Raw genomic sequence first — 27,898 nt, forward strand, 5'->3', positions numbered from 1 at the left:
GCTTTTCAGCCCAGGCCTACTCAAACACGAGGGTGATTATTGCAGGAATTGAGACTGGGCCAGCAAGTTTAAGGAATCCTGCAGGTGCAGAGGCAACCTTCAGAGTGACAGACAGACCTGCAGAAGTGGCCTCTCCTTGGGGAGCACTGTTGTATGATAAGTACCAGTGAGATGCTGCAGGCCCTCCTCACTGATCCCCCTTCACCTTTCCTACCAGACAGCACAGCACTGGGACATTGGCATGGGGTCATTTGCATGAATCCAGATTGTGGTGTTGGGCTGATGCAAATTAAATGAGATTTATCTTCAGCACGGTCTCTGGTGCCCCAGCGTTCCTGTCTTCTGCACAGACAAGCCCTGATGTGATCTGATCGCAAGAGGAGGTAGGTGCTTCACCCTGAGTTTTGGCAGCACAGGGATGATGCTCAGAGGGACTGTGGCATTTCCAGTTACATTAACTGACAAAGGGGTTTTATAGTAAAGGTGGTTGCATGAGTGGATGGTGAATAGGGCAGGAACAGAGTATGTTTTGGAGAGAAAATGAGCTTGGCCTTTTCCTCTCCTCCCTTTATACCACATTTTAATACATTCAGGCAACCTGTGCTTGCCTAAAGCCCTGATGTGTAAAATCCCTTGCACAAGCACTGGAAGTGTTTAAAGAAGGGATCCCTCCCTGCTTGAACACACAGTGTAAGGGTTTGTAGCTCATCTGGACACACAGGTCTGCATTCACCCTCCAGAGCAACATTAATGCTGACATTGCATTACAGCTGTGCCCATCTGAGCTGCCTTCCCACCCCACTTACCCCAAAGGGTCAGAGTCTTCTTTGCAGGTGGACAAATAACTGCTAACATAAGAAAATGGTTAAAATTATCATTGCATTACACTTACCATAGCATTCTGTGTCATTTAGACAACCTCAAAAAGATGGGGAAGCTTCTTGGATCACATGAATCTTAATTACTGTGAATTTGATGACATTGATCAGAGCATTCAAGCATCTCAGTATATATTTCAATAGCTTCCCTAAAAACTTATCTATTTAATTACATACCTGTGAAACTTGAAAAATAGGCTGAAATCAGAGCGTCTCATTGTATCCTATTTGTTCTGTTGAGTTTTTGTGCTAGCAGAAGAATGATAGTTGAGGAACACTATAGCATTATCCATCAAAGGTGTTAAAAATATAGTCAAGGGTTCTGTAAAACAGAGTTGAGAACCTTTAGGTCAAATGCTGGTAAACTTACAGGTGAGAGAAGCAACCTGTGCCTGACACAGAGCTGAAAGTGCAGTAAGGAAAGGGATAATAACAATCATAGACACACACACGGAGTGAGCCTCCCTCTTGTGGCAACCTTCAATGCGCTCCCCTCCAGTTGTGAGGGTGCTACAACGAATTTGCCTCTCTCTTTGGACAAAGAGGATGAAAGCCAACAACAGATGTGCCATGAAAATATCTCAAAGTATGCACATGACGCAGTGTTCACTCCAGTATCAACTATGAAGTTACTAAGGGCCAAGATCCCAGTCAAAAATTACATGAATTTAAACTACTGGAGGGAGATGGATGCTGTCAGCTTTTCAGTCTAAAAGCTTTTAAAAGCTGAGACAAATTACATGAAGGGCTGACTATGCACTCAAAAATGTGTAATTTAAAACAAAAGCAGGCGCTATGGTCTTACAGATCTCTCCCAACTCTTATAGCCTCTCCAGCATATTTCTAAGGTACAAACTCTGCTGAAGAGGGAGCACAAGGTACAGCACACCATGAAATAACTTTGATTGTTCAAACACGTCTTACCCCCAGCTTGCTCCTAGAAGCAGCACCTGAAGGTCAGTTTGTTGCCAGCTTACCTGCCACAGCTTTGTAGACTCTGTGCTTGGTCCTTGGATGGCCAGTGGAGATTCACATTTAAACCAACACTTTCAACAGCTAAAGAAAGGCTATGACAATGTTTTGGCAAAAGTCAAAGTTGTTTCTTTCCACTTAATACCATTACACAGTTTGGGAGACAGCTTAGGGTTTACAAACAATTTAAATCTTCAAGTTAAGTGTCACATATGGTGTCAAGTGAGTCCATCACATTATGGGCTAATCCACAGTCTCCTCATGCAGCCCAAGTCAGTGCCAATCTAAGCACTACTTCAATAGCAGTGATTGATGCCTGTAGATAGATTTGTCTGTAAGTAATGATCAAATTAATATGATTTTCTATTTAAGAGCAGGATTAGGCCCTCACCATTCTGTATTATTATTTAAGTAAGTTGCCCACAAGGGATTAAAAAGCCCAAACCAAAAGGTAAACATTTAGCACAGAGCATCACAAAAACACCTTTTCATGTATTCACATTAATAACCAAAACCAAGTCTCCAATTATATCCTTTTACAGTTGTGCTCCAAAGTCTGTGGTTTATATCACACCTTCTTCTGAAGTCATTGTAGTTAACTCTGGTTGAGGGAGCAGACTGCCCTCAAGGTGTTTTATTAAACCTTCACTAAACAAACCCAAAATACTTTCAAGATCTCTTCAGAAACTTAAAAACCAAATAAACCAAACCCATTGATCTTAGTCCAAGACCCCACAGACAACAATGAAATGTCAAGATTCATAAAGTTACATATCCCCAAACTGACAAAACAATATAACCACCCCAAAGTGCATCTTTAGGAAACAGCATCCCCTCAGACAGGCTTATCTTTTACTATACCAAGACAAATAAATCCAAGAGGAGAAAAGATTTAGCGAGAAAAATACATTAGCAAATACAGATAAATTTGTTTTTAATAAAGGAGTTAATTTTCTTTCAATCCTATATAAAACAATAGCAATTAAAAACTTCATTTTTGAAAGTAAAATATTTACATATGAACAAGTAACTGTGCAAAATTTACATGAAAAAAAAATGGAAAGACAGGATTTCCTAAAAGACAAAATAAAAGGGGTGTAACAGTTGTCAGGTGTTGATAAAAATACTGATCAGCATTCAGTTTACACGCAAGAGAGTTAAATTCTACCATGAGAGTTCACACAAAGAAAGCCAAAGTATTTACAGTCATAAAAGTACTATCAATAGACAATTTAATACAATAACCTCTGAAAATATAAAGAACCAATTAGTATATTTGTAATAAAAAAATAGGTACAAAGAAGGGACTTTGCTCTGGACATCTTTAAAGTAGGCCCACAGCTTGCATACAGTCTTTTAGCAAAATAATTATAGTTTACATAGCCATTTTTATGTTATGTGCCAAAAATTATGTACAATTACTGACAAAATACACCAACCATTTTTCGACACTTGATTCACACTGAGAAACAGTCTTTTTGATGATTCCTCCCGACTTTGATTTTATTTAATCTAAGCTTTCACTTTAGCTAAAAAACACAGTGCAAGTAAAATATATTTATGCTGAAAAGGTTTCTCTTTTTTTCCTTTTTTTCCTTTTTTAACTTTACAGCTTTACAAACTATAGCAAATAAAAATGCATTTTTACAGATGCTGCTAAAACATTCAGAAGTAAACCCTCCTTTATGGGATTTCAGGGCCTCTAATAAGCAATAATGTGATTAAAATTGAGGTTATGTTTAAAATTAACTGTATATCCCTCTAGATTTTGAACATTTGGGGGAAAAAGATAAATATTCTTTAAAAAAAATCAGTTTGCTTTGCTAACTGACCGTTTAAAAAACCAAGCTAAATGAAATGAGGTCATCTGCTGTAGACATATGCCTATATAGTTGATTTAGTTGAATAAAACTGAACTAAAATGCACAATTAATGTCGAAACTGCTACAGGGCTGACAAAGGGTAGCTAGTTATTTGCTAAACGATTCCATCAGTCTTTATATATGGCTTGTTTGGCAAGAAGGCCACTCAATCAAAGAGATGAGTTAAAATTTAATTGTCCTTTTATAGTCTCCACAGGCCTTGTAAGTATCCTCACTGTTACAGAAATGCATTTCTCTGATACTGAAGAGTTTATTTATAAACAGGAATATAAAACTGTTCCATGTAAAGAGGTGGTTGTTTTTTAAACAATATCCCATTTGCTTGTTACAAAAAGGCGTAATTTGTAAATATATTAAAAAATGTCCTCAGGCGTCTCTCCGTCAAAAATACCTTGATCTTTTCCATTACTTAAGGAATGCTTTATATAGCAATAGTGAATGGCTTGTCTCTCGCTCATTTTCTAAACAAAATATGAGGTCCCTGAGGTTCACCCGCGTTATCCTTTGTCGCGTAAACTGTCTGGTTGTTCCAACTCCAGAGCCGCCTGGGACTGCTGCATTTGAACCAGATCCCTGCAAAGGAGAAGGACCGGTAAATCAGAACAGTAGTGACAGGACAAGGTAATGGGTTCAAACTTAAACAGGGAAAGTTCAGGTTAGATATAAAGAAGTTCTTTACTGAGAGGGTGGTGAGGCACTGGCACAGGTTGCCCAGAGAAGCAGCAAATTCTCCATCCCTGGCAGGGTTCAAGGCCAGGTTGGACAGAGCCTTGGGTGACATGGCCTGTTGTGAGGCATCCCTGCCATTGCAGGGGGCTGGAACTGGATGATCTTAAGATCCTTTCTAACCCAAACCATTCTATGATTCTATGTCAGTGCCCTCAAGTATTGCACAACTTTGCAGAGAAAACACACAAGGTAAGAACTAAGTGACTATGTATGTGAAGCTACCAAGCAGCAGCTGTATGCTACCAGATCAGAGGTTTCTTTTTAATAGTTATAAACAACAGCTGAACAATCAGAAGCTTTCAGTAATATTAAATATAGACTCAAACAAAGCCAAACCCAAAGCACTGCTCTTATCTTTAGGAAGGCACTAATGATAAGCAATCCAAACAACCAAAACAAACAACCAAGAAAGAGATAGCATTCTTCCCAATGCTGGCAGACACATCCCAAGGGTAGCCCTGGTGTTCTGAAGTGGGAAGCAGTCCTATCACCTGGATCCTGTCTTGAATAACATACTAGATTCCACCCTGCTTTTCATGGTAGGGTGCCATGAGCTCTCCTTTCAGTGACAACAGTAGCCAAACTCAGGATTATATTAAGCAACAGCTATCCCAGACACAGTCAGACATTCTCTAGTGATCTCTGAATTCATTCTCTCTCATTCAGCCATCTCTGGTACACACTGGTAGTTTTCCACACAAAGTGGCAAGATAAGTAGTATGTTATGATATTTGACACTTAATCTGATATCTTTAGAGATACCCACGTCTCTTTAGCTGTTTAGATGCGCACTGCCTGGTAATGGAGTTACAAAGCTCTGCTGGGCTAACTCCAATGCATTTTCACTTGCAGAACACACAGTTCCAACAGGATACATACAATTAACACAACTCTACTTGCTACGCTTTCCTTTATACACGCAAGGGATTCCTGGAGTGCTTTAAAGTCATCAGCCATTGGAACTGGCAGAACACTATCCAGTGACATGGTGCCTCTTCCACTGAAGACCTGGGTTTGATCACATCCTGTGCACTTGCACAGAAACACTTTTTGGTAGGAAGAGGGGCACAGTCCAGCAAGGAGAACCAAAGAGCAGCCTGGCTCAGAACAGCAGCACTCAAACCCACTGGGAAGCAGCATCCCTGCAGCAGTAAAGCGCAGGCACCAGCAGATGGCATGCAGAGACCGGGAAGCCAGCTTCCACCTCCAGTTCTAAAGTCTGGAATCTTTTTGGCAGCTGCCTGTTGCTGGTATCTTGCTCTTTCTGTATTTATGTAAATAATGGTGTTCTGAGTTATTTGTAACAGGTTATACTTCTGTGGATTATCTAGGGATTCTTTTTTCCTCCAATTTCATTTACTAGAATAATGTTTTCTTTTTCAATGGAACTACAATACTTGGTGATGCCAGAAGGTTCAAACACACTCCACTAGTGAATAAAGATTTATCTGACTCAGAGTTTGGAGAATTTTAAAAGGCTGTTTTAGATTACAATACCCCAGACTTGAGAAAAGCCAAAATCTAGAGTAGTGCAAAAAGCCATGCCAAATAAGCTGCTGAGGCTCACACCAGCACAGTCCTCTCCACATGTGAGAGTAGTTATATCTATGATCAGTGTATATTAGATTGATTAAAAACCAATCTAAACTTGTGCCTGAAATTATATTCTATTGGTTAGTAGTGTACTGTGTTCAGTGCAGGTGTTCTTGCTCCACCATCCTGCTAACACTGAAGTAAGACTTCTGTTTCTCTAATAAGCTACCTATTGAACCAGCAGCATCAAGTCACTGAAAACCTGTATAGTTAGAATGGTTTAAAGGCTGGATTTTCGAAGAGGTATTTTAAGGCACTTGTACAACTTAGGTGTCTGATTTCCATCAATTTCACTAGAAGTTAGTTAGAAGATGCAGGAGAACACTGGATGCTAACTGGATTTTCTCAAATACATACATATGGCTACTAACAAGAAAGAATGGTTGGAAGGGGTTCTAAATTCTGGGGATTTAAATATTCTTTAGTAGAAGCTCAAGCCTGATTTTATTATGTAGTTTCTAATACTTCAGATGCAAAGATAAATAGCAGGAGTCTTTAAAGACACAGAACTATGCTGCTCCTGTAGGCACAGAATAAGTTAAGAACCTTGTTTGTAACCTTCAATAAAGTCACATGGACATAAACCTCAAACTGACAGCAACCTGTTCTGTTGGATTTTGAAACAAAGCAGTACAATTACTACTTAAAAGTGATTTTACGTGCAATTAAGATTCAGCATTCCTAGACATCACAAGCTTCCATTTACAAATCTAAGTAATGACAAACCTTATTTTCAACACTTCTTGTAATATGCCTTAACGACAAACTGCGTACAAATGGTGACAAGTGGAGCTCAATTTATAAATGTCAAGTGACACAGCAGCAGAGGCACAGCTGTGAGAATCAGATCAAAAGCAGCTGGTTCTTAATTAAACAGACAAAAAGATGAGATTTCCAGGGAACCTGAAGTTATTTGGTTAACCAGTGACTGATTAATCTGGGATAACTGAATTAGCCAGATTTAGATGAAATACAACCAAGTGCTCACAGAGGATGTAAAAATACATTCCATAACTTAAGTGACATTAACAGACTATTAACTTTGCACATGCAGAAGGAAGCAATGTCAACGTTAATGCTGCACAAGATACTTCTGCATGTTCCTCGGAGATGACTTCATTTATATCCACATCTATCTTTGTAAAGTGCCACATACAGCAATTTTTATAATTTTAAGCCATAATCATGAACCTTTAACACAGCAATTCGTCCACTTACTTTTTCATAAGTCTCATTATTAGTAACAAGCATTCTACTAAATTTCAAAACTCAAAATTACTTTAGAAGATGCTCCAGAGAGGCTTGATAGTTCTTTTTGTATTTTTGTTAATACAAATAACAGTTGCTAGTATTGTTCTCTAATGTTTATATATCAAGCATAGGTAAATCATCTCTTCTAGTAATTAAGTATAAACTGAGGTGGATTCCTTGGAAACAAAAGACTTTTCTACACTATAAATGCTTTAGCACTGAAAATTGGGAAAGCCCAGGGAGTAATAATCAGAATTACTTAACTACTATTATCCTGATAATTGCTATCAGAAACAGGGAAAAAAATCCTCAAATTCTGAAGAGAGCTTTTGTCCCTATAAATGACAAGTTTTGAGAAGATTTTGTTCTTTTTAAACACTAGAGAAATCCCCTATTTCTTCCATGCAGAAAGCAACTCTAGCATTTCATGTTTAGTACCTTGTTTAGAAATACAGCAGGTAGTTTACCAATGTATCCGAATTAACATTAAACTAATCAGATATTGAACACAATGATACTTAGTCTACAGAGACATTTTTAAAAGGCTAGATTGAACAGTAGCGTATACAAAGGATGCAAAAACATCATTGTCAGATGGAATTGGTCAAACTGATCTGCTGTAGAGATACTAAAACTAAGGCAAATCAACAGCTAAGGAAAGAAATTAGGAAAGTTCCTATGACCTGAAGCTCCTGCTGTCAAATTTAACAGTGACTGAATTCTACCACTGCACCCACCTCAGCAGCATTAATTACTCTGCACTCGTATTTAAGTAGGTTGACTACAACAACAACAATCTCTTTCCAAAACTTATGGAAGACCAAAACCAGCACAGACCTGAGAGAACAGAGATGACTTTTCTAACATTCCTCCAATGAGGAGGACTCAGGGAATGACAACTCAAATTCTATTCCCCATACCACACACAGATGCCTGATCTTGGGGCAAGCAAATCTGAACACAAAATACACTTCTGCTGCTCAAAGCATCCACAACTAGGGAAAAAAACTCTGAACAGAAAGGTTTTATAAAGGCTGACACAGCAAACCCAAAGATTACAATTACACTGTACCTCTGCCCCTGATCCAGATCCCGGTGAATCCACTTTCCTTTTCTTCCTGGGACCAATGGCAGCTAATGCAGTCAAGTTGGCATCCCTCTGTCTCATCTGTGCTAGCTCTTGTTGCTGCATCTGTGTGTGCCAGAGAAAGTACAGTTAATTATTTTTCTCTCAATTCCCAAGATAAAAGTTTGTGTTAAGGTGAATACTCACTTCCTTGGCCTTCTGTTTCAACCTAAGCTGTTCTGGATCTTCTTGTCGAGATCGAGACTATGTTGATAAAGGAGAGACATGGAACGGTTGGAGAAAAAGAAAGAAAAATTAATATGGTTACAAAAGCAGTTAAAGTTTTACAAAGTGTATGAAAATCTTACTCCAATTAAAGCAGGAAGTGGACAATACCTGCCACTGCCAGAGACGGCAACAGGGGAAAATGACTTTTAGGAATTAAAAGCAGTTTTCCTTTTCTTAGTTCCAGGTATCTTATGTTTGAAAAAGCACCCCTTTTTCCAGCTTTGTTAAAAATAGTAAAGCAATAGCTAAGCATTTACACCTTAAAACCATGACAAGACATGAGTTACAGAGATCTGTGAATTGAAACACACACACTGCATACGAAAGAAGGAATTAGACCTGTACTTCTTGGAAAAATTCCTCCCCTTGCTGTGTAATTATGCACTCACTAAGAACGTATCTTTTTGCTACACATCAGACTCCTGTTTGAACAAGCTGCAGCTAACTAACCAACAGACCATTTACATTAGCAACTGCCCATTTCACTTTATTGTCTAACACTATTAACACGTATTTGCCAATTGCTATCTTTTTGCTAAGCTGACACTGAATGTCAAATCTCTTAGTTTCTTGCCTTTTCCAAGTTAAACAGAAAACAGGAAGACCTTCAAGACAGTCTTCCATCCGTACTCTCACATAAGGCAAGACTAACTATATTCAAACAAATCCTGACTGTTAAATCCATACATTCTTTAGACCAATTACAAATTAAATTATTTTAATTCAGTACTCAAGTTCCTTCAGAATATTAAGCTTTTCCTAATGATTAACCTATGCCTTCCCTCCTGCACTTTATATGCAGCAAACAGGATTATATGAATACGCAAAACAAATTCATGAGGAATTATGTCTCTCCCCAGTCTTTTCTCTTCTGAAGTAAATGGATTTACTCTTTAATCTGACTTCACAGGTCACATTTCCTAGACCTTTAAATTGCTTTCCTTCTGAAGTCTACTTAGCATAGGGCTCAAAATCCGGATAGAGCATTCCAGCTCAGGTCTAATAGGAACCAACTAAAATGAGGATGCTGGTCCACAACTTACATGACCATAATGGATCACAAACCCAAGAGAACCCTTAGGTTGTTTTGTGAATTATTTCTAGAGTGCTTCTGCCCAGCTAAGTCACATTCATCCTATATTCATGTCACTGAGTAAAACCTCAAAGTCTAAAGCTTACATTTGTTCTTACATTAACTGCTTCCTATTTATTGTATTTCTGGGACTTGTAAAGAAAAAAAATCTGGATTCCATTTCTGGTCTCCAAAATACCTGTAATGCCTCTCTTCCATTTATGAGTACCATCAAGCTATAAATTTCATATTTTTCACAAAGCAAAGTGCAAGAACTAAGGTTTAAGACCTACTTTAATTGGGAACATGCAATATGACTGGCAAAGAAGCTGTCTCATATGCTTTACTATGAAAAGCAGAACAGAGATCTAGCTAAAGAACATACTCATCAAGCTCCATCTTTGAAGATTAGTGTTCCCCTTCATTGCAAGCACTTCAGAATGAAAAGAAACTGCAGTTCTGATGTCAAAACTGACACATTGCAAACATGTGTGAAATCCAAGCACTTGCCTTTGCTGCACGCATTAAAATTTCCCTTTCTTGTTCATCTTTACGCTGCTTTTCTATTTGATCAAGTTGTTCAAAGAACTTGAGCTGTGCCCGAACGTCACTTGCTTGTTCGTATCTTTCATCATCCTGAAAACATGGCAAAGATGTTTCTCATTACATTTCTTAAAGCTGTTAGCTTGTACTGTACTGTAGAACTTACTTACACATTTAAAGCTCAAACGTTCACTTTGTCCTCTTCAAGCAAATTGCAAATGTGTATTTACACCGGTCAAACCAGCTAAGATTCTTAAAAGCATTTTGTTCTAGTCATGAATCATCAGATTTTGACTTCAAAACTAATATCATCACAGCTTTAACTTCCTGAACACATTTCACAGAGCTGTGTGGTTTCTTTAAACACTGTTCAGGCATTTGAATCTATTAAGAACACCCATCTGCCAGCAGTCTCTTGAGACATCGAAGCAGCACTGTTATCTGCCTGATTGCAGAATCACTCAGACTCTAAATTTTTGACATAATAAAGGGGGAGGGCACGGTTTCTCTGCATTTGCTTTTAAAATATTTTGTACATGCAAGCTGAAGAGTTCTAGTAATCCATATGTATTAATAGCTTAATGTAAGATGAATCAGTCAAGAGAATAAACAACCTGAATTCAGAGAACAAAATACCTGAGCTCGGGCATTACAGCCAACATGATACTCTGCTGAATTTCTGCAATCTTGCCTTTTGCTTTGTGCAATTAAATACAGTTACCTTATAAGAAATATTCTTTTGTTGAGCAGTCTCTGATAATTTTTCCACGAGGTTTTGTAGTCTTTGTTGTGTAGCATGCGATACGTAGCTAACTACATCAGGATGGATTTCTGTTATGCCATGTTTTTTACCTGTGATCAGAACAGAAGTCAGTTGCAAAAACTTATTTTACAATACAGCTAAACATGTGGCTAACCTCAGTCATGTTCCACTATTAATTCGGAACTAGTAAATGAATATGATTGAAGTGTTTCTGGATTTTATAAAAACAAACGTTATTTCTGTTATGCCTTCTCAGTTAAAACAGTGAGAATTTTTAACCAGTTGAAACAGTGAGAATTTTTAACCAGGTCCAGGAATTTTGATGTTAAATTGCCATTGTTTTAGAAGGCAATGGTTTCTGTTGGTTTGCTATCCCTTAACAATGCTCTGCTTCCATAAGCTGAATGATTGTCCACAAGCATCAGAATACACAAAAGGTAATGACTGCAGCAACTCCAATCTACTCAAATCAATCTCTATAGAAAATGCCTTCAAATCAAACCCAAGACCAATGAAATCTGTTTAAGAAAGTTCAAGAGAAATAACATACCTATTTCTAATATCCTTCTTTGTAAAGGTGCTGGGAAAAGGAAGGTTTCATCTTTACAGGACCTTGTTAATGTGCCCACTAGTTCAGAGTTTGTTGCCAATATCCGAGCACTTTCTTCTGACAGGTTGACTCCAGCCATGGATGCAACATCATTAATGTCATCATCATCCCTTAAGAAAGGAAAACTAATTACAATCATAATATTTAGTGCTTATCTACACCCACTTCTGCAATACTACAGCTGCATATGATGAATTCCAATAAATCTGAATGCTTTATCTCATTTTTCCATTTTATTTGCTTTTATTATATAATAAATAAAGCTAATAATTTTATTCCAAAGAGCACTAGAAGTAGTTTTCTACTTCCTAACTGTTCTCTCAATGTTTCTTATGTAATGTTTGAGCAACCTGAGAAGCAAGAGACCAGATACATCACTACCAGTAAACAGTAATAAACTGCACTCATCACTGTAAGGTAGGCTGTGCATTTGGACAACTCAAGCAGAGTTGGGAGGAGTGAAGGAATGAATTCTACTTGCTTGTCCAGGCAGGAATTGTTTGCGAGGTTTGATATTTATCCTTACTGACAGCTAAATACTATAACCAGGCTGGCACAAGTATGCCCACAGCTGGTTGTTAAAGTCTTTAATAAAGTAGCAAACCTCCCCATTGAAAATCCAAATAGCTCTTGAGCTTTCACCCAACCCAGTCCAGCACCGCTGCAGCACAGAGAAACGTTCCCACTGAGTTCATCAGGCTGCCCAGGCGGCACAAGCACAAATAGGCACAGGGTTCCTCACCTAAAGGAGCCTCCCCCAGGTTCTTTCAGTTTATTCTTCTGAGCAGCAGCTAGTTGTGTCGAAACAGTGGCAATAGCTTTGTTTCCAGGTAATACTGCTGGTTTTACCACAGGTACTGCAAGAAGAAAGACAAGATTTGTACTCCGTCAAATTTGTATCAGCGTTCAGATTTACAAGCCGGTCACAGTTAGCAATGGCAATAAATCTGGTGCAAAGACTTTATGTCAAAAGTTTCTGCCAGCATTTTCACTCATCTAAAACACGACACTCTCACACAACTCTGGCTCCGAAAAAAATTTGTCTGTAAATGCTGCCCTCACAGATGTGTATCCCCAGCCACTACAGCACTAAGCTCTGAAGATTTTAGCAGCAGTACAACAGCCATCACACAGCTACAGGACACTTAGGCACTGACATTCATAAACCAGCCTTCAGTGAATACTATCAAATCTAGCATATACTACCGAGTATCTTAACCTCCTACCTGTCTGAAGTTGATTCAGTTGAATTTGAGGAGTAGTGAGCATAATACGACTATGTGGTGGCCGCAGTGCTACCACTGGTGTCTGTGTCAACGTTACCTGTGGAGGCCTTATCAATGCCCCTGCTTTTTGAGACTGTTGGATAACCTGCAAATAATTAATAAGGAAAAAGAATGGTAAGCAATCTGAGTAATAACTAAGGCTAATAATGAGGTGGTAAGAACAAACCTTAACAATCAGACTTGTGAGCTGTGAGCTTAATGCATCTGTTCATTGATCTAGAAACTGTGTTTTTAGGCACTGAGAAGTTTCTTTATCTAAATTATACCTTACAGGAAAACTAATATTCCGCTTTTTATGATACAAAAAAGAAATAAATAACCTATAAAAAAGAAAAATCTATAATCACAAAGGTCCAGTTAAAACTTTCTACATGTGGTTTCCAGAGGCAAACAGGATCTGCCTGAACAAATCCTAGAATGAAGAGAGATAATAAAGATAATACAGCTGGCTCTACATAGGCTGTTTTATACAGAATCAGCATAAGTTGTAGCTCTGTAACCTTGTACTACTGGATTGTTAGGTTAGACTCTCAGGCAACTGTAGCCATACCACTTCTGAACCTGAACTCAGTCACATCACAATGCTAGTCAGAGCAATTTATTCAAACTCGTCTTCTGACCTCAACTAGTTTCCAGAAACTTACTTTCAAACTACTGTAAAATAATCTGCCAACACTGCCTATTTTGCAAGCTCCATCTCTATAAATATATGAAATAGTAGCAAAAGAAATACTTGCAGAGTTAAAGGCCAAGCTATTTTGTAAACCCAGCACCAATGAACATTCAGTTTTTATTCCTTTCCTCTGTTTCTAACCTCTTTCTATAATACCTAGGTTATAAAGGCAGTAAGAGCAATATAATCACTAGGTTTTTTCTCAAGGTAAGCAAAAAAATATTTGTGGATTGAAAAGATTTCTCCTTTTCTTTTTATATGAAATTTCTGGACAGAGCAGCTCAGATGAATGCTGACCGTTCTACATGGAACACTGAAATACTAAGTAGCAAAAAGCACCTAGTAATTTAATAATGTATATTAATTAATACACATCCTAGACACTGCTTTGCTATGAGGAAGGTAAAAAGGTGCTGTACATTATACTGTTCTTAACCTGGTTTATATCCAAGCCCGAGAAATTCTTTTCTCCTCTTTTGGGGTAATCTGTTGTTAGACTTATGGAATAGGAAATGAAGAGTCCTCCAGAACACTGCTCTCTCATGGATAGGCAGTGATTGAGAGAATCTGCCAATATTCCATGCTAAAATAGGAAATAATATAGTACTTTAATTAAGAATGGATTTTAAATTCATCTTTCGTTTTTCCTTGGTTTCTCTGATGAAGTTAAAGATCTCTGAGTTTAACCACCCATTTAAGGTGAAGAAGTCACAAAACCCATGTGCAATAACAGATGATACACTTCAGCTCACGTACCAGTGGCGTAGACTGCCCCTGTTTACTGACACCAACTTGTGTAGGCTGAGTTAGGCTGATGACAGGTTGTTGGAGAGTACTTGTTACAGTTGCAGTTGCCTTCCCTGCTGTGCGCTGAACTGAGGAGCTGAGCAGCACCGCGGCGGATGGAATCGTTGCTATCGTTGCTTGCGTTGTTGGCTGCTGCTGTTGGCTTTGTTGGATGAAAGCGGCAGAGTCTGGTGTTAACTGTCTCAAGGCAGGTAAACTCCTCTGAAAAGAGGAAAGGAAAGAATTTGCTTGAGTGTTTTAATCCTAAATTTTTGTCCTCATGAAGAGTTCAAGAAGCTCATGAAGCATTCAAGAACTTGCAAATATCAACACACATCTAAAGCTATACCCCTTAATCATACATTAGTCCAGCAGTTATACTCTTACCATACAGTGCTGTTGTACTTCCTTTCATTTTCAGATTGTAAATGTCAAAGTAATGTTTATCTCAAAATGTGTCAAATTACCATAAAATTTATGACAAATGGGATTTATTATTGAGAGGTGACATATTTCCTGTTTATCTTTCAAACAGATATACAGCACAGGCCAAACAGTTAGAATTTGCCCTGAGGGTAGTTTTCTCTATCATTCAATCCCTTGTTTTCTTTCCAGAACTAAAAAGAGGATAATAAATCAATTCGCAGGTTTGGTGCTATGGAAAGAAACTGCTTATAAAAGTCATCTCTCAAAAGAGCTATGATGTGACACTATGGTAGAAATTACATTATTGACTGTGCCCATGAATCATACTAACAAACTCTTGGAACCAAGAGACAGAAATATTTTTTAAGGGAGCAAAAGTCTAACCAGGCACTGTTTAAAACTTCCATTTACACCACTTTGGAATTCCATCTATACTGATAAAAGATGTGTTTGTGTTCATTGCTGCTGATACATAAGCACAAAATTATATAAAGACTAGTGAAGACAAATTACCTTCAGGAAAGGCACAAGGTAAGGTTGAGGTGAAGAATTAAGTTCTCTGTACAGCCTACTGGTGAAGTCTTCTGCTTCAATTTTTCCATCCTTCAAAGCAGAAAATCCAAATGAATGAACTTGTAGAAATTAACTTTTACAATATTCAACACACACAAAAAATTAGACTTAATTTATTGTAAATAAGTGGCTTTATTGGTAACTAAAACCAGTGAGGGACGATAGCTTTATGGTAGTAGCTATTTTTACTTCAAATTTCAACCAGTAAGACCTACAGTCCCATCTTCCCTTTTCTCTTTCCTGTCTTCCAGTTAATTTTAAGAAACCTCTCCAGTTGTCACCATTACAGGAATGTCCTATCCATAGATCAAAAGCCAGGTGGAACCTGCAGGAATACTTCACGTTACCTGCAGTCAGCCAGCAATGGCTGTGGGCAACCCCATCTTTGATGTTCTCTTTTCCAGATGTACTATAGCTCCTCTATTTCAAATGGCTAAAGTGTGCCCACCAGGCACAAACTGGCCTTGTCTCCCACAAAACCAAATGTATATCCCTGATGGGAAGATAGACTTCAAATGCTAGTCTTGTTTTACACAATAACCAGAGGTTGTCACATCTGGAACACACAGATCTACCTTGACTTAAAGGTTGCTAACAACTAGGCTAAGCTATGCTAGTACTCATTCTATAAATACTAATTATGTCAAGTTTTTACATTAGCTTCAGATAATATTACTTTTTTTGTACAAGCTTGTGATTTCCTACACTCAGCTACTGCATTATAACATTTACATTACCCACACTACAATTTAACTCACATTCTCATGCATTAATATGAGCAGTAATGTGTCATTTACAAGCTTAAAGGAAAACCCATGCATATATTTTAATTTAGAAGCAGCAAAGTTTCAATTTGATTTCTCTCAGATACTGTTTCTTTCAGCTTTTAAAGAACTTTGCTTACCAGCAGGTTCTGTACCAATTCTTTCACGTTAGCTGCAGTCTCTGAAGACTGTTTTCCAGATGAGGCCAGTTTTATTAACGTGGACAGGAAGTTTTTACATTTCTTCACATTTTCCATAGTTTCCTAATACAGGAGGAAAAGGAAACAGTCAGAGAAGGGAAGAGAAACACTTTATAACCCTTGATCTATGTACTCTGAGAAATAAAGTCCTTCTCTAGTTCATAACTGCCAAGTATTATTTATAGATAATTTCCCCACCACTTCAGACAAAATCAGACTGAAATTATCATTTTGCTTCATATATACATGCATTGTATATCTTTTGGTTATCACCATTTAAGAAAATTATGATTCTTAATGAAGTCAGGAAGCACCATGTATTTTATAAATGGCACATGCACATATGTATATGTGCATAAACAAAGGAAGATCCCAAATGCACTCAGTATCTTACTGTAGCTGCAGTGGAGGTCGCCGTTGTCCCTTGCACAGTTCTCTGAGGAGTTGCAGTTTGTACAGCCGTTGCTGTCCCCAACGTAGTTGTTTGTGCAGTACCGCCCAGAACAATCTGAGGCTGCAGAGAATACAAACATAACAATCTTTTACTTGGAACACACCAAACGCTGTTTTCCTGAGCCATCAAACAGAAAACTGAGCCACAGGCCAGCCAAACACCTTTCACAGCTACTATAAAGTTACTCATCCTGCAGTGGAAAGAAAGAGCCACCAGATGGCACAAAACACTACACAGTGAAACTGAAATCCTGAAAGGTGATTTAAGAGCTCCACAATTTTTGGTTACTGAATAAAATGGCAAAGTAATACCACGAACATACCCTCACACACTGTGATTTCAAACAATTCAAATGAGCACTAAGTTTCTGTGAATGCAATAGCTTTGTTTTAACCTGTTCCCTTACACGCTAAAGGAAGGCATTTCTATAAGAGCCCAAGAGATGCAGCAGCTCAGGTTTTACCAAGATCTTTTTCATGAACAGTGGGACAAAATGGTTTTCTACTTTAGTACACAAATCAGTAGTTCGAAGTAGGAATAACACTTTTAAAGAATCAACACTCCAACCAAGACCTTTTCCATGTACACAGTTCATTCATGGACATCACCACAGTCTAATCACTAATGACAACCCTATCAGAGGGGCAGTGATTCTCAGCAAGCTAAAGCTAACTCAGAATTTTAACAACTCATTTGTAAACTTGCTCTTTCTATAAAGGTGCATAACAAAAGAGGCTGCAGCACTGACAAAGCAAACTTGTGCTGGTATTTTGAGAGGCAGAAAAGTAGGCAAGGATTTGTCTCATTTTTTGAAATCAGGATAAATGAAGTCCATGGTATGCCCATTACAGAACAAAAGATGCAGATGGAATGATTTCTTTTTTTCCAGTATAACAGCAGTGCAAATTAAGACAACTCAGGTAAATAAACTCTTAAATCTAGAAAGATCGCTGGCATAGGCAAAGGCTCTCTGAGGGGAAAAGGGCTAACTGGATGCACAGCAAAACCTGCATGTTTTAAATTAAAACTCTCTAATCCTGTCTACTCAAAGGATGAAGAAAGCTCAATGAAAACAATTAGGCGACAGCAATCATATTGTATCACTGTTGCCTGGAAGCCATGTGGAGAATTTCACACTTCTGCACTGTTTTAAACTTGCACTACTTGCGACTTGTGGCTACCAGTGCACTCTAGTTTGTAACTGTACATTTTGCTGCATGATTCAGAGGACTACAGGGAATCAGTGTCACTTTCTTGAGGCAGAAAGCACAAAGTTATTTTATTTTAGTCATTTTTGTGATTATAAGAAATAATAACAGGACATCTTTAAAAATGTATGCATATAGGTATAGTATGAAATAATAAATGGTAATAATAAAAATTATCATATATCTTAAAGATACAGGAAATTGAGATCTGCAAATGTTTTAGAATGGGTAAGCCAGAAGATACTTGTTTCATGCACTCAGCAATTGTATTTCCTGTATTTCTGGCAGTCTCAAGCAGGTTTTCAGCTAATCTTAACAACTGAGGTCTCTTATGGACACATTACTTCTCTACAAACTCACTTGCACAACTGGAGGACGCTGTAGCGTTGTTGTGGGTTGCACTGTTGTTTGAGCCTGAGACACTTGCTTGATAATGGTAGTTGGTGTCACTTGTCGTGCAATAATCGGCGTTCCTGGAGCCTGGAGAACAGATAAAAAAAGCCAAACACATTAGTTCCTATATTTAAGTCTAATCTACCTTATCTAGCATTTTGTTTCTGGCTAGTTGCCATTATTACAGATACAAAAGAACACATCTGGACCACTATAAAACTGAGACAAGGATTTTTAGTCCTGAACTTCATGCAGTTGTGATGATCTCAGTGTACATTTACCCATATCCACTATTCTCTTTTATAGTCTTATAAAGAATAATGATTCTTTGGGGAAAAGAGTTGTACCCGTTAACCATATATGGTCTTGAACAGTCTTTAAATCAAGTGGTTTTAAACTTAATGCAATTCAGCTAGGTAGAAACAGTTTTGATGAGTAACAGACAAACTGTAACAGGATTAGGAACAAAATGCAATGCTTATGCCATGTGGAAAAGCCTGGATGGCACCAGTTTGATCAATGGTTTCTTCAAATCACTAACATCTTGCCTTCCTTTCTGGTGTATTCTTCACAGGAACAAAAACCTTACCATTCTTAACAGTACAAATGACTGCACTGACCTGCACTGTGGATATCTGCACTGGAGGAGCACTGGTAGGTGTAGCAGGACGAGGAGTCATAGTATTTTGAGGCTGAGACTGGGCATGTGCCTGTGCTTGCATCTGTGCCAAGGCTTGTTGAGGGATCATCAGCAACTGCCCGTTCTCACTACGCACAAGGACCATGCCTGTTAATAAAGAAACTGGTCAAGAAACACATATCCTTCTCAAATATGAAAACCATCTTTTTGCAGCTTTTTTTATCCAAGTTGGATACATATGGAACTGATAGAGTGTTAAAGGACTACACAGCTAATAACAGGGATTTAGAATAAAAGCAAAATACCCAGCTGCATCATCAAATTTTGTATAGAATAGCTTAATTACAGAAATACTCTATATCACTATGGTGCACATTAGAACACACAATGAGTCGTATTCACCCCAACCAAAAAATTCCATGTGACTGGAAGTTAAACTTAGCAACCATGTAAAAATCCTACCTGCTCTTTACTAAGCAACTTGGTTTATAAAACACTGCAAATAGAGGAAAGTCTTGCCATTAGGCAAGATGCCTATTAGTCTGTCTTTAAAGGGAGGATATAATCAAACATAGGCTTCACCATAAACAGGAACACAATTGCCTAAGTTCTAAATTAATTTCCCACAACAAATTTGGTAATGAAAGTGGCTATAAAATCATAATCTCTCTCATGTGCATCTGCAACAAACTGCATCATGCCATGTTACACCCCAAAAGAAAAATAAAATGGAGGGGGAAACGAGGCACTCATTCCCTGCTCAGTCACTCAGATCAATACATTTAACCCCACTGGCTACCTATAGAGAAGCAGATTTTAACAGGCAGATTTTTCAGATGATAGCCTCTCTTTCTTGAAGGCACATGAAGTGTTTTCATCCAGCATGCCTCACTGAGTCCATCAGAGACTCAGGACCTCATCAGCTCTGAAAAAGCCACTAAGGAAACTGACTGAGCACTCAAAATTAGCCTTTCTGTGCAATAAACTACAGGAGGAAACTTCACCATGGAAGATCAAGAGGCACTACCAGAATCAGAAAGTTTTTCTTAAGTGTTATTCAGTGCATAAAAAGCCCCAACAATACCTGGAGATCTGTTCTATGCCATCTCAGAGCATGACTACAAAAGAATCAAGATTTTATTTGCTTTCCTATTCAGATGAAGAGCTGAAATGTTTACAGATGATGCTTTCAACAGTCTTCTTGGACTGTTTGAACATTAGCATTAAACTGCAAGAATTCACATACTGCTTTCTACACAAATGAGTTCAAAAGAAAAGGAGATTACATTAGTTGATTCATCCCTAATTTCTTCCTTGCAATCTCCACATTATCTCTCTTTTAATGAAGCAGAGTCACACAGACACATGGAAGTAGTTTATGTCACACCCTTGACTTTCCATTGGGATTTATTTAGAAGTGTTAAGGTGGGACAGTGATGTGCTATGGGCAACAGTTATATCTAGAAACAAATATTCTCAAACTGGTTTTCTGTAGGATACAAGGAGTGGGGAAAGCCTATTTATAATCCTGCAGACTGTAGAAACAAGTACCCTGAGTTTAGCTGTCAAGTTCAGAAAAAGCCCTTTTCCAAACCATTTCACAAAGGTTTTTTCTCCTGTAACTTACGTAGGGAGAAGCATTTTCATTAAAACAGCAGACGTACACCATATATCAATAGGGAATACAGAGCTTGATTCTGTCAGCTGCTCATCACAACCATTACTACTTTCTCACTATCAGCCTCACACTATGGGGAGGTGGCTACTGACCAAAAGCAGACAAATTCAATAGTTTAAGGACTAGAAAGTGACCTGCTACTACATCCAGCTCATTCCTGCACAAACAGAACTTGGCATCTTCTTCCAATGTGCAAACATAAAATCTTGGGAAATGAACTCATGTTACCCATCTCTGTCATTCCTCAGAATCATCAGCTGAAGAAGTTAAACACTGAATCAGTGGAAATCTTCAATATCATTGTAACTGAAAATATCAGTACAGTGGAAATCTGATTAGAGGAGCTGGTTTCAAGCCTGTGTCAGATATTAAGGCTTGTTGATTACCATATAGGTCCCAGCAACTGAAAAGGTCCTATGCTACTATACATGCTTGTGCTTTCAGAAGCCCTTAAACATCACAGAATTATACTGACATCCTATAAGAAACTTTTTCCTTAAAGTTCACCATTTTGGGGGGTTCCCGAGGATATTCTAGCACTAATGTACCATCCCAGTTCTTCAATGAATGATATATTTTTTTTTCTTTCCAGAAGCAACAGAAGTGATGCTAACTCTAGTTTGGGGTTTGGGGACAGGGGGGTGTTTGGTTTTTAAACTTCTCTCTCAGTGCAAAAGTGACTGAAGTTACCTGAAAGAGCCAACCCAAAGCAGCTTACTTGTATATGAGAACCTTTATAGCATCAGGCACTGGCACACAGCTCTACACTACCCGTTCAGTCTCCAGCTCAATACATGCATCAGGCTCAAGAACAGCTCCACACTTCATGTCAGGGTCCTGCAACAGCACAAACACCCCTTGGGACACCACTACTGTCAGCACGTTGTTTTGCTCGCCAAAACATGAATGGAAACAGGGAAAAAAGAATGGCTATAACCACAGAGTGCAGGTTGACTACCCCTGGAGTGCAAGCACAATGCTTGAACAATGAAACATTCTCCCTGAGCTACATGCAAAATTAGAACATGCCTACACATTAACATAGCACAACTGCTGAAACAGACAGTTGAAAAGCATATTAATGTGAGCTTTAGAAAACATACCAAGAAAGTTCAATTTTTGGCAGCAGCCAGACAAAACAATCATTTGTAATTCAAACCCTAACTGGTGAGATTTGTAACTCTGGGAAGTCTGTTCCTTCCCTCAAGTATCAAAGTTGTAATAAAGAAGTAATTCTTCCAAAGCTACATTCATATGTGTCCCTACTTAAGGAGTTCTTTTATACTGCCTTCATATTTGATACAGTGTTATTATCACTTTATACAGTTTCAAATATGTCTTTAAGTTAGGGTCTACCACTGATACAAATTGCTGGGCACATTTAATGGGCCACATATAAACATAAAGACATAAAGACACAGCTGACTAGCCTTGCATAAACCTTAACCCTGGTACCATGATAGAAGATGTTTTACCTGCTTGAAATTCTACCTTGTTAATATATGGGGGATTTCAGAAAAGGTGTAAAAAAGATCATGAAGTTTGTTACTGAAACTTCTATGCAGAAGTTCACCAGCAGACAGGTAGTTTTGACTCCACACTTCACACCTCTCCAGTCTTGCTGAAAGGTCTTTAATAAGGGAGATAGAGCTTCTCTCTCTGCTTCTCTCTCCCCAGCCCAACTACAGACTCTTTTCCAACCCAATTAGCTAAAAAAGAAACTCCCTAACCCAAAACTACACCCAAGCTAGCATTAAGTGGATTTTTAGTGAAGTTCAGAGAGCTCAGTGGAGCTCACTTGATTAAGAATTAAGACGAAAGTCCCATTGATTTCCCACTTCTAAACAAAGTCAATGTAGGACTGTAACAGTCCCCTCTCTCCATACATACATTATCCATCTCTCAGTTAATTCATTCACTGCAATGGAAAAAAAGGAGGGACTGACAGCTTTATGTGTAAAGAAAACCCAACCAATTCTTTCTCTTATGATCCAAAACTTGTATTTTAAATATTTAAATAGAGCATCATAACCTCAAACTCCAATGCAGAAAAGTGCAAATGCTCTATGAACTAGTTCAGAAGTGACTACGAGGTACCAGAAGGCAGCTAGAATTGTACCAAGGTATCTCACTTCTCTAATTAGATATGCTGCTGCATTTAAAGTAAGGATGAGAAATACCTCTCTGTTTCAAGTTTACCATCCAGTTTTTTGTTCCAGACACTGAAGAATTGCTATTTGAGACCAAGCAGCTATTAAGGATCATTGCAAACGTTCAATTAGCAAAAGGTGACACTAAAACTTGGCCATTTTAAATCTCTCTCTGTCTCCTTTTTCCTAGAAGGTCTGATCTCATGTACTCTAAAATCAAATTCACTATTAAAAATGCAAACATTCAAACATTCTTTCCGAGTCTCTCATTAAAAAACCTATTAAAATTAAAATTAATTATAATTTTTGTTAGAAGTTAGAGGCTTAAGAGAATCCGGAAAGATTCATATTGTAGTTTGAATTAAATGATTCATCAGAGCTTCAAATGAAGGATTAAACAAAATTGAGTTGGACTGCTCATCTCAAAAGGACTTGTACAGTCATCTCATGTGTTCATGTTGTGCAGATCTTCCCAGATCTCTCCTGGTTTAGAGTGCTTGGATGGAAAAGTTCATTACTCCATGATGGAGCTGCCTGATGCTACATTGTGTCATCTTTGCCTCTGGATGTTTGTATTTCCATTTGCTAAGGGCATTTCCATTTACAAAGTGTTTTGCTTTGGGTTGGGGTTTTTGTTTGTTGGTTGATTGGGATTTTTTGGTTAATAAAACTTATAAAGTCATGCTCTGGAATAAAAAACAAAGAGCTCTGGCCATATGACATGTCAGAAAAACAAAACCCAGGCTTTTTCCTAGTGTTTTCCTCTTCCATTTTTCTTGGTTTAGCAAAGACTAAAGAAAAATAGAATTAGCAGAATAATACAGGAAGAAGAATAAAATAGTATTTTGTAGCCTTTGCAGAACACTCTGCTTGTAACTCCTGAGACATACAGCTTTTTTGCTACAGAAACCCCAAAGTGCCCTGTTTTGTTACCTGGTTTTGCTGGTAAACCAAGATTAATAATATTTCTAGGGCTGGACACCCTGATGACAGAGTTAAAGCTTTCCACAGATACAGCAGACTTCTTCAGATTACTGTTCTGAGGAAATACAGAGTTCAGCCACTTGTCACCCCTGACAAGCACACATAGTAGGAAGCCACTCAAACAGCAACATATCAACATGTCACCCTCTCTATAATAATTGCTCCATTTCTCAGGGACTTGATTCATACAATAGGTGACACACACTGGAAGGCTTCATCTACAGTTAGCAAGGACCAAGGTTTTATGGTCCTTTCATCATAAAAAAAAGAATCATAGAATCCTAGAACAGTTAGGGTTGGAAAGGACCTTAAGATCATCCAGTTCCAACCCCCCTGCCATGGGCAGGGACACTTCCCACTAAACCATGGCTCCCAAAGCTCTATCCAACCTGGCCTTGAACACCGCCAGGGATGGAGCATTCATAACTTGCCCATGCTTGTCACTGGGCATACCAGCAAGAATGGAACTCTTGCATCTGTGAAGTACAAAACAGACAGTACCCTACCCAGTCACAAGTGACAACATCCCTCTTTCTGATACAGATACTGAAGACCAGAAGGCTCAAGCTTACACATTCTGTTCATTACCCACCCTGCAGCTCAAGGTCTAACCCACAGAAATTCAAATCTATTACTACAGAACCTAGATTTTTAATAAGTCCTCTTTTTTAGCAGCTCAGACATGACAGAAGACTTAATGAATGTATGACCCTGAAATCACATGGAGAATCCCTTTTCCAGTCTCCATAGGAAATTTTCTTCTTAAAGTAAAGAAGTAACTTTTTTTCCAGAGAAAAATCTGTCAGGGTCAGACAGAACTGCTTGGCAGCAAAGAATCGCCTTCAATACACACACATGTTCAGAAAGAATGTCCAAACCGGAAAGAATAACTAAAGGATTGATGCTTCAGGTGTAGGAAATCAAAGTCCTTACAAACATCTCTAGAAAAGAGAGTTATTGATCAGAGAATCCACTGACATCTTACGAATGTTCAAACCCTAACTAGATTTTCCAGGGAAGTTCACTAAGAGGTTATCTTAACGTCAAAGATCTTTCTGCCTCAAGCTCTCAAGCATATATTCATTTGTGGCAAGATGCTGCAAACATCTGACATGACAAAAACCCTGACAGCAATCACGAGCTGCTGTGCCATATTAGCAGAAGAAAGCTTTACAATAATATCACTTCTGTATCGTCAGAAGAGATTCTGTTGCCACAAAAAAGGAAAGCAAGTGTGTGTAAGGTTATGCAAGTTGATATCATATACACCACAAAAGCCAGATAAAGCAAAAAGGATGAGGCAATGCTCTGTAGATGGGTGGATCAGGCTATACAGACATGATGGAATGACAAAACCTTTATAAAAGGACAAAGTTTCTAAGGTTTTGCCAATACAAAAAAGCTATAGAGACAGCTAGAGAAAAGGATAACTGCCTATACAAACCACAGGAAGAACTCTCAGCAGAAATGATGGATATGATAAGGTCCTTTACTGCAGAAAAGGAAACGATAACCTGGTCCAACAATCGCCATTCCTCCTTGTCTGATAACTGACCTGCCTGGAAAAGTTCTCACTCTATTGGAAGACAAGGGAAGAACCTGTCAAAGTACCAGTTCACTGCAGCGCCACGAAAATCTGGTCAATTAAGGGAACCTTGCTTTTAGCAGATTCAGAATCACTTAGGTCAAAGAGCAGCACCTGTAACAAACCAACAGACATGTAGCAGCTCACCTAGGACAACCTATACATCAACTCATCAGAAACAGTTACAAGTCAAGAGGAACAACACAGAACTTTAAATTGTAACAAAGCTGTGGATTATATGTTACTGAAGACATTACTTTGTACCTGATGAGAGACTGGCGCCACCAGGTCAGACGCACAAAGTTTGGATGCTTAGAACCTTTGGCGATCTGTGCTGCACAACAAATCCAGACAAAAACCCCAAAACACGTTTACTTGAACCTTCTTGCCAAAGTCTTTGACACTGTCAGCGATCCTGGCTCTTGAGTTTCATGAACAAATGTGTTTTGTTGAGCTATGACACCTTTATAGAAGTCACAAACAAGGATAACCTTAGCATCCACAGAGAAGTCTACATAGTGCAGGCATCAGCTCCTACACACCAACTAGCTGAAAATGAGCCCATGACTATACACGACTTCACCTGCTCCAGAAGTGCCTGTCCTGCTGATGAGGTCAGCCTGTGCAAACATGAGTAGCAGATACATTCCATGCCAAGTTGCAGGTCTACAGGCCCTAAACCTGGCAGCAGTTGTAGAGCTGTCCAGCACCCTGGAGCGACCTGAGGCACTGTGCCAGATTCCCTCACATCTTGTTTCAGAGCAACAGACACCCTAAAGCAAGGAACAGAAGGATTTGCACAGAGTGGTACTGAGAGCACATAGTGCACACTATGCCCAACACATCTTACAGGTGCCTGCTGAACATTCAGCACCTGCTGAGCTTAGGGTGAGCTAAACTTGGCATGAAAAACATGACTTCCAGATGTTGCTTCAGAGCATCTCCAGTAAAAACCACTTGGGGACTCTCCAGATAGGCACTACATGTTACACCATAGTGAAGACTGGCGCAGCACGGAGTTTTGGACAAAAACTTACTACAGAGCTGCAAAGGCACATCAGTCCTTGCACTTTCCAACTCACGTTACTCTGGAATAAAAACAAGTATTACCCAGATACAATGCCTAGAAGTTTTGGTACAGCATTAGTTTACTACAGCACTCCCTTTGCCTGTCCTCACTCTCTCCACATGCCTGATCTGCACACACAGATCACAACTAACAGTTATGGAATGTGAAACACTAATTCTTGAACAGCTGATTTATGATTATTGAGCACAGATGAAAGATAAGTCCCCAAAATCATCAAGAATCCTGACTGCAGTGCACAGCAAATGTATTTTGTACAGACAAAGCACACAACTTCAAATTATGAAAACTGCCTTTGTTTTTTTCTTCCTAAGGAGTCCAAGAAACTGAAAGCGTCATTAAGCCTTTGCTTACTCTTACTATGCAATAATTCCATTTCAAACTACAGAATTCAACTATACTGTATAAAAAGCAAAGAAGTGAATCACTAGTAAAGTATTCCTTCACAAGTTTTTTAAGAATATAGTTAAAGGAACAATGTCGTGCTGGAGTGCCAAAAAGCCGCTGTTTTTAACTGATCCCATATGGAAAAGATCTTACCTGCTCATTGAAAAGGTGTGTAAGAAGTGCTCTGGGAAATATGTCATTTTATATGGCAACAACTGATAAACACTTCAACAACAATGCCATTTGAAACCATTCTGACTTTTCTGGAAAGCTGGATTCCTTGAAAGTGTGTGTTAACATTCCTTGCTAGTCAAGCATACAAAGCCAAAACACTAGAGTGCTCTGTCAAACTGGAACCCAGTCACCACACAAAGCTCTCTTTGGTCTGCTGCAGAAAGAACTGAGAAAAACACTATCAAGAGCTAAACCTTAGTTATTGATCTCAAAGTGATTCAGATTCAGCTCTACCATTAACATCAATATGCTTACATCAAACAACGCAGTTACATCAAAATCAGCTTTAGTTTTGAGAAAGGAAGACATAAAATGTCACTGATTCTTTTGATCTATTATTCTAAATAGGAGATTTTAAAACTCAACTAGTCTTCATTTCTGGCAAACAGTTTGTCTATACTAAGGTATATCAACATTAGTGCTGTTCAAGCACCTGAAGAAACGGGAATGGGCAAGCTACTCTGCATTTACGACAGTCTGCGCACAATATCTAATAAGGAGTAATGCATTAAATCCACATTATCTTCCTTCAAAAAGCAACACTCTGAAATAACTAAGTACATGAGAACCCTCTTAAAAAATGCAGTTCTTTAACTAGTCCCCACTGTGAATGCCCTACTCTAGGTATATACCCTTCGTAATTCTGGCAGGGACAAAACCCTTTGCTGATGCCATCTTTTCACCTGGAGCTGCAGAGACCAGATGTCAGACAGTCCCACCACGTGACAGGTACCCAAAGCAG

General features: G+C 38.6%; 1 protein-coding gene across 1 annotated transcript in view; it reads right to left on the bottom strand.

The window, feature by feature from the left end:
- Positions 1 to 2,059: 2,059 nt before the first annotated feature.
- The window catches only part of TAF4 (TATA-box binding protein associated factor 4), a 37,990-nt gene continuing 12,151 nt past the window's right edge, over positions 2,060 to 27,898 (bottom strand). Inside the window, exons 3-16 of the mRNA XM_080627587.1 lie at positions 19,032 to 19,198; positions 18,379 to 18,498; positions 16,751 to 16,870; positions 16,297 to 16,419; positions 15,333 to 15,422; positions 14,364 to 14,615; positions 12,875 to 13,019; positions 12,391 to 12,505; positions 11,589 to 11,758; positions 10,997 to 11,127; positions 10,243 to 10,368; positions 8,580 to 8,636; positions 8,379 to 8,498; positions 2,060 to 4,306 (exon numbers count right to left, since the gene is read on the bottom strand). Of these exons, the coding sequence (XP_080483713.1) occupies positions 4,139 to 4,306; positions 8,379 to 8,498; positions 8,580 to 8,636; positions 10,243 to 10,368; positions 10,997 to 11,127; positions 11,589 to 11,758; positions 12,391 to 12,505; positions 12,875 to 13,019; positions 14,364 to 14,615; positions 15,333 to 15,422; positions 16,297 to 16,419; positions 16,751 to 16,870; positions 18,379 to 18,498; positions 19,032 to 19,198 (1,904 nt within the window). The 3' untranslated portion in view covers positions 2,060 to 4,138. The remainder of the gene's footprint in view (positions 4,307 to 8,378; positions 8,499 to 8,579; positions 8,637 to 10,242; positions 10,369 to 10,996; positions 11,128 to 11,588; positions 11,759 to 12,390; positions 12,506 to 12,874; positions 13,020 to 14,363; positions 14,616 to 15,332; positions 15,423 to 16,296; positions 16,420 to 16,750; positions 16,871 to 18,378; positions 18,499 to 19,031; positions 19,199 to 27,898) is intronic.

Source organism: Psittacula echo (assembly GCF_963264785.1).
Source record: "Psittacula echo genome assembly, chromosome: 12".
Classification (NCBI taxonomy): domain Eukaryota; kingdom Metazoa; phylum Chordata; class Aves; order Psittaciformes; family Psittacidae; genus Psittacula; species Psittacula echo.